Genomic DNA, 7912 nt, shown 5'->3' with positions numbered 1-7912 from the left:
AAACCATAAAATAACTCAGACTGCTTTTTAAAGGATCTCTTAAGACTTCATCTCTATCAGACATTTGAAGAAAAATCACAAAAACCGTTGCCCTCTCTTCAATCCTTGCTTTGAGTGATTTCTCTAAGAAATCTGTTAAATTATCTTTATCCATCGCCTCTTCTTGAAATACTCTCTCTTTAACTTTTCTTCCAGGAATATAATGCAGTCTCGACATTATTTTTTATTTATGTATACCGACATTCATCTCAATTGAGATATCACACTGGTTTACATTCAGGTACTGTAGGTATTTCTCTATCCCTAGAGGGCTTACAATCTAAGTTTTGTACCTGCGGCAATGTAGGGTAAAGTGACTTGCCCAAGGTCACAAGGTCTCCTGGTTTGTAGTCCACTGCTCTAACCACTAGGCTATTCCTCCTCCCAGTACTGATGCAACCCAACATTACTCTCTGCATCAAAATGGTACTGATGCAACTCCAATTCTCTCTGCATGAAAGGTGCTGATGCAACTCCAACATTTCTCTCTGCATCAATGGCAGGGGGTGGCAGGAAATTGGAATCAAGCAGTTACCAACAAGGGCCCTGAACTTGGCAGTCGGTGAAACATAAGTATGGGAAAATAAGTGGGGGAGCTTGCTGGGCAGATTGGATGGGCTATTTGGTCTTTTTCTGCCATCATTTCTATTTTTCTATCTTTTCTATGAGAATAGTTGCTCCCCTGTGTGAATTCTCATGTGACTTGTGAGGGCATCCTTCACAGGGAAGCTTTTATTACATTCACTACATAAGAATGGTCGCTCACCTGTGTGGATTCTCATGTGACTTGTGAGGGCACCCTTCACAGGGAAGCTTTTATTACATTCACTACATGAGAATGGTCGCTCCCCTGTGTGGATTCTCATGTGACTTGTGAGGGCACCCTTCACAGAGAAGCTTTTATTACATTCACTACATGAGAATGGTCGCTCCCCTGTGTGGATTCTCATGTGACTTGTGAGGGCACCCTTCACAGGGAATCTTTTATTACATTCACTACATGAGAATAGTCCCTCACCTGTGTGGATTCTCATGTGAGTTGTGAGGGCACCCTTCTCAGTGAATCTTTTATTACATTCACTACATGAGAATGGTCGCTCCCCTGTGTGGATTCTCATGTGACTTGTGAGGGCACACTTCACAGGGAATCTTTTATTACATTCACTACATGAGAATAGTCCCTCACCTGTGTGGATTCTCATGTGAGTTGTGAGGGCACCCTTCTCAGTGAAGCTTTTATTACATTCACTACATGAGAATGGTCGCTCCCCTGTGTGGATTCTCATGTGACTTGTGAGGGCACCCTTCTTAATGAATCTTTTATTACATTCACTACATGAGAATAGTCCCTCACCTGTGTGGATTCTCATGTGAGTTGTGAGGGCACCCTTCACAGGGAAGCTTTTATTACATTCACTACATGAGAATGGTCGCTCCCCTGTGTGGATTCTCATGTGTTTTGTGAGGGCACTTTGGTCAGTGAATCTTTTATTACATTCACTACATGAGAATGGTCGTTCCCCTGTGTGGATTCTCATGTGACGTGTGAGGGTACTCTTCACAGTGAAACTTTTATTACATTCTCTACATACGAATGGTTGCTTCCCTGTGTGGATTCTCATGTGTCGTGTAAGGACATACTTCTCAGTGAATCTTTTATTACATTCACTACATGAGAATGGTCGCTCCCCTGTGTGGACTCTCATGTGTATTGTGAGGGCACCCTTCTTAGTGAATCTTTTATTACATTCACTACATGAGAATGGTCTCTCCCCTGTGTGGACTCTCATGTGTATTGTGAGGGTACCCTTCTCAATGAATCTTTTATTACATTCAGTACATGAGAATGGTCGCTCCCCTGTGTGGATTCTTACGTGATTTGTGAGGTCTCTCTTCTGTGTGAAGCTTTTTTTACATTCAGTACATGAGAACAGTTGATGTGCTGTGTGGATTCTCATGTGTATTGTGAGGGCACCCTTCGCAGTGAATCTTTTATTACATTCACTACATGAGAATGGTCTTTCACCTGTGTGGATGCGGTGGTGCAACATTAGCGTATTCTTACGAGTGAAATTTTTCCCGCACTCACTGCAGTTAAATGGTTTGTTTCCAGTGTGGATTTGCTGGTGTTGGGTGAGGTTTTTGTACCTAACAAAACATTTTCCACCTTTACTGCATGAGAATGGTCTCTCTCTAGTGTGGAGTTTTTGGTCTGAGATAAGTATATTCTGGCTCTTGAAGCTTTTCCCATGTTTACTATCTATAAATGGTCTCTCTCCAGTGTGGATTTTGTGATGTAATTTTAGCTTATACTTACTAATTAAACTTTTCCTCCAATTACTGTAGGGGAAGAGTTGCTCTGGTTTATGTATGTTTAGTTGCACTTTTAGATTTTTCTTCTGACTGTAGATTTTCCCACATGTACTGCATAAAAATAGTGTTTGGGGTGGGTAGGATTTCTGGTGCAATATTAAATGCGATTCCTTACCAAAGCTTTTACCACAGGAGTCACACAGAGAGGATTTCTTCCCTTTCCCCTCCCCCTGGTGAAGGTCAGAAGTCTTTTGATCACTGTTATTACTCTGGGAGGGGCTCTCTGTGCTCACGGATCTCTGGGGCTCAGGGATGACTTTGACCTCCATCTCACATGCAGTGACTCCATCCCATGAGTCGCCTGCAGGGTCTCTCTGCTTCTTCTCCAACTCCTGCTGACTATTCCTTGTGTTGCTCTTCTCAGTCCCCTGTGAAACATTCTCAAAGACATTTCCTGATTCTCTTGGGATCAGTCCTTCTTCCATATAATGTTCTTCTCGATTCTCCTCCTTTATATGCTGTATGACCTCATCACTTGCTGGTGATAGAAGAAGACATTAATCATGCATTAGTGACCATGCAAATGGATCTGGGTTTCTGATCCTATAATCACTGCTCTGGCAGAGCACACAGTGATAAAGCTGCACATTTCTTACCAACCACTGGTAACCATGAAAAACATCTAACAATGGGGTTTGTACCAAAATCCTTATGAGATGAGCTCCTAAATATGTATAACCTAGAGGAGAGGAGATATGATAGAGACACTTACATACCTGAAAGGTAATAATGCTCAAGAAGTAAACTTCTTTTGAATGGAAAATAATTTGTAGAGCAAAGGTTCCAAGAAGGGAGATTAGGAATAATATCAAGAGATATTTTTTGTTTAAAAGAAAGTGTGGTGGATGCCTGGAATTACCTCACGGAAGTGTTGGAGATGAAAACTGTAACAGAATATAAAAAATAATAGCAGGATAAACACAGAAGTGAGAGAAGATGGAGAGAATGAGAGATAAGAGGTCAGTAACGTAGGCGAGCTTGCTGGAAAAAGAGCAGATACTCCATAGATAAAACCTGAGAAGAGAAAACAGGGAGGAGAGTGGAGGGTAGGATAAGCTGGGAGGGGAAGGATGAGAGTTACCACGGAGGGACAGGACTGAGATTGATATCCAGAGAAGGGCAGGTGTGATGTGTTTTTTAAGCCTACTTTAACCGTTGTATTGTGAGAGAAAATGACACTGAACAAACTGCAATTTACAAAAGCTTCTTAATGGAAATAAAAAATTTATTAATTGAAATCTATTACATGCTATATTAATATCTTGTTATAAAACTGGATAGGCAACAAGTGGCCTATACAGGAAGCAAAGAATCAAGCTACAAATTAATATACTTTCTATACTCACATCAAGTACACAGGTCAGTGAAAGAAACAGCTTTGCTTGGTTACTTCTCTTTTCCATCAATTTTTATAGGTTTCATAATATGCACTGCAAGCTAGAAAGTGTATTGCTCTAAATCAGCTCATGATTGCTCCATACCTACACTCAGGGTCACATTTTTCCTTATCATGCCAACTGTCACTGTGGCCTAGTTTCTCTTCCCCTTATCAGCTCCTAGCACGCACGTCCTTGGCTTCACAGATTTATTTTCGTACTCAAAAAACATAGCCTCATTTTCCTGTTTATTCACTTTCTCAATTTAGACTTTGAATTGCTGAAACTGTAAGATCTTTTTTGTGCAACTTGTACACGTTGCCCACTGGGTTCAGATCCAGGTGCCTGGCCCAGACTGGTTCTGGCATCAGCATATTCACAAGTCCAAGGTCAGCATTTCATCAGATGACAGGAAAGACAGTGAGATTCTCTTAGAGTGAGAGGTGATGGCTTAATGAGAGGAAGAAAACTTTGTAAAGCAATGGACAAGACAGAAGACAGAATGGCCGAGGAGGTGGAGAATATGGGAGGCTGACAGGCACCTGATGTTCCCAATGGACAGAAGTGGGGAATGAGATTGGGTAGGGTCAGCGTCAGGAAGAGGAAGGAGAATGGATCCGTAGGTAGGGAAGAAGGGAAAAATGGCCATGAGACAGCTAGAAGTGTGCAGACAAGCTGAAACCTCCCTCTTATATCAGTGCAGGAAGTCGCGGGGTAATGACAGTCATGAAGCAAGCTCAGACCTCTTGTATCCTGCTGTTCATATTCAGCTAATTGTAAAACAAGACTGCACGCGACCGTACGTGCACCTGGGGGCGAGTGAGCAAAGATACGCTGGAGTTTTAAATCACGTGCACAAGTACGTGTGTATGATGAAAAATTCGTCCAGCATGTGTACTCGAGCAGATGTAAAGAACATTTCTGCCTTAAGAACTTGTCGGCTTTAATGCGTACAGGGAAGAGGATTTTAAACCCTGCTCAGGTTAAAGCCGTTCCCAGTTTTACCCATTAGCCCACCAGTATGCCCAGTCTATCTCAGGGTCATCCAGACCCTTCCAGTTCTTCATCCTGCACTCCCCCCAATTGAGCAAGACCCCTCACCCTATCGTGTTAGTCCTAAAAAGTGATTTCTGCAGACTTACACCTCACCAGGAGCAGCAGGAAATATACGCAGCTAACAGTGCGCCATGAGCAGTGGCCGCTGGATTTACACACTTAACTGCTGGCCCCGCCCCTTTTTTAGCACGAGCAAGTAATTAGCAGCTTTTGAAATTCATGTCGCTCACGTGCGGCCACGTATTCATCTTTTAGTGCGAGTAACGTTTTTAAAATTTGGCCCATTCAGTTCTGTATCCTGGTCCTGCTGCTGAGGGCTCAGTCAAGTCCCTTGTGAAACTTTGTGGATGCTCCCCAGCAGGTGCCTCATGTAAGACATCTGAGATAAATTCCTAGACTGCCTCGCAGGGGCCGGTCTCACGTGAAAAGAGACAAACAACCAATCTCAGGTGCCAGCTCAGATCCAGAGCAATGCTGGAGCTGGAGACAGGAGAAAAGTCACAAACGACCTTCAGTAAATCAGCCCTCGAGTCCGCTAAACATGCAGATAATGCAATTTTTACCTAGGGAGATGAGGGTCTCATAATTCTCCTTCATCACCTCCCTGTAAAGCTCCTTCTGCCCTTCATCTAAATACCCCCACTCCTCCTGGGAGAAATAGACAGCGATGTCCTCAAACGTCACCCGCACCTGAAACACAAACCAGAAACACTCAGTGACACGTGGAGGGGCTCAGGATGCATTAGATCTCAGCTGGATTTATTATCCTAACGTTTTATCATGGAAAAGAGGGCACCAGGACCCCTCTTCCCCAGGAAATGCCAGATTTGTTCCCTCTGTGTTGCCCTCCATAGACCCCCAAGGTTTTCAAATCAAACTGGAAAACATTCTCTAATACCAGAGACAGAGAATATGAAATGTCATTGCGTGGATAAATCACATTATAATAAAAAGGAAGCTATAAGAGCATTATCCAGAACATCAGGAACATCTGGTTCTATTCCATCAGGAGGACTCGCTGTGCTAAATCCTAACAGGGCAGGAAGAGTTTGGTGTCCTGGGCAGTGACATATCTCCCACTGTGATGTACTAATTCTGTATTCAGGGTGTTGAAACCATGGGCACACAGGGATCGTGCCCCAAATCTGAAACAGCTGTTTGGTTTCCTTCTCTGCAGGGAAAAGGAAAGGAGAAATTAATACTTACCTGATAATTTCCTTTCTTTTGCATTCAGGCAGGTCAATCCACAGAAATGGGTTATGCACCTCTACCAGCAGGTGGAGACAGAGTAAAAGCTGATGGCACGGACATATAGCCCTGTCCCGACATCAGCCCGCAAGTATTCTCTGGAAAAGCCAAACTGTGGACAAACTGATTATACTTGAACTATTTATGCTTCCAACCAAGTGAGAGCACAGAGCTCAGTCAAAAGAGCTAATATTTTACTAAAGTAAGGAGCTGGTCATGACACTTACCAATCCTCAAACGAGTAACAGATGTAATACTCTGAATCGTTCATACCTAAAGGACAAAATGAAAGCAAGATGGCAGCTGAGGATGGACTGTGGATCAGCCTGCCTTCCTCAGAGGAAAGAAAATTAAAATTAAATAAAAAATGTCATCAGGTAAGTAGGAAATTCTCCATCCTGTTCACTCAGGCAGGCCAATCCACACCAGTGGGATGTACCAAAGCTGCCAATGGACCCAGTAACATTGCACATGCTAAGGCAGGCTTCCTCCTGTGCCCAAACGAGCAAGCGAATTGCCTGGAAGGGTGCGTAAGGACAACTGCTGATGACTTCCATAATCCAATAATGGACAATAGTTGCCCGCGCCGCTGGCTCACCCTGTATACTTCCGCCATGGAGAACAGTTGACCAGACTGACTGAGAGGATTAATAACCTCCAAGTACTGCATCAGATGCCACTTGACAGCCAGAGCACGCAAGAGACGATATTCACCCTCCTCTGTATTCCTCTCCAGTGTGGCCAGGGAAATAAACAGAGTCAAATGAAATTCCGAAACCACTTTGTACTGCCCCCAGAGTCTCAGGCAGGAACAGCTCATGGCAAGAAAAAGCTCGTAAAGTCGACTTGCTGAGCAGATTACCCCTAGAACAAAACAGTGTTCAAAGTAAGTACCTTCAAGAAGAAACTATATTGCAGTTGAAAAGGTAGGACTCGAAAGGAATCCACAATCAGATTAAGTTACCATAAGGACACTGGGAGGCACAAGGGAGGATGAAGATGCTTAACTTCCTTCACGAACCGAGACACATCTGGACGGGGAGACAAAAACCCACCAAGAACTCTGTTCCTATAACAGGTGAGTGCTGCCAGTTGAACCTTTAAGGAGTTAAGGGCCAAGCCTTTAAGCAATCTGTCCTGAAAAATTCCAAAATGAATCAAATTTCCACTTTGAGAGGCTGAGAACCTCGCTCCTCACACAAGGCCTCAAAAACTCACCCAACTCTCACATAAGCCCGAGATATAGAAATATTCATATTTTTTTTATTTTAGCCTGATGCAAAGTGTAAGCACTGCAGCAGAATAACCAAGCTTCAATAACTTGAGTCCTCTCAAGGGCCAAACTGTAAGAGAAAATTGACCTGCATTGTTATGTAAAATGGATCCCTACAGCCATACATCCTTCCTGGGTGGTAGCCTAAGAAGCCTGCCCACCAGCAGCCACTGCAGATCAGCACACCCCAGCCATCGGGGCCCAATCCGTTGCCACCAGAAGCAGGGTTTCTATTGTAATCTTTCAAACAATAAATGCCCATTAGTGTCCATGATGTGAAAACTGTCCCGCGGCCATGCCTGGATGAGAGCATCGATCCAAGAATTTTTGGATCCCTTCCTTGACTGAGGAACTTCAGAACCCTGAGCAAGACGGCCCTTACATTGCCCTTTCCAGTAATGTGGCAGACTAATATATCTAGAAGATGTGCTCATTCTATGGCAGAGCAACATCTATCTCTCTGTCACTTGTTAGGTTTGGTTCCAGACTGATGATGAATGAAATCCACAGCTGCCACATTGTCCGACATTATCCGGCCCATCCGAGT

The 7912-nt window shown here is 43.6% G+C and overlaps 1 protein-coding gene across 2 annotated transcripts; it reads right to left on the bottom strand.

Moving 5' to 3' along the window:
• Positions 1-357: 357 nt before the first annotated feature.
• Positions 358-6847, bottom strand: LOC115082610 (oocyte zinc finger protein XlCOF6-like). 2 transcript variants are annotated; one of them, XM_029586824.1, is made up of 2 exons: positions 5408-6847; positions 358-2886 (listed from the first exon to the last, which is right to left on the bottom strand). In XM_029586824.1, exon 2 carries the CDS (start codon positions 2835-2837, stop codon positions 702-704), a length of 2136 nt encoding a protein of 711 aa, XP_029442684.1. In that variant the 5' UTR covers positions 2838-2886; positions 5408-6847; the 3' UTR covers positions 358-701. The 2 variants fall into 2 exon arrangements, with proteins under 2 accessions (XP_029442684.1, XP_029442683.1); XM_029586823.1 differs by having other exon boundaries at positions 358-2890; positions 5408-6846.
• Between the last annotated feature and the right edge of the window lie 1065 nt (positions 6848-7912).

The sequence above is a fragment of the Rhinatrema bivittatum genome, unplaced genomic scaffold (assembly GCF_901001135.1).
Source record: "Rhinatrema bivittatum unplaced genomic scaffold, aRhiBiv1.1, whole genome shotgun sequence".
NCBI classification, from domain to species: Eukaryota; Metazoa; Chordata; class Amphibia; order Gymnophiona; family Rhinatrematidae; genus Rhinatrema; species Rhinatrema bivittatum.
This window is presented reverse-complemented; position numbering and strand designations above follow the sequence as displayed.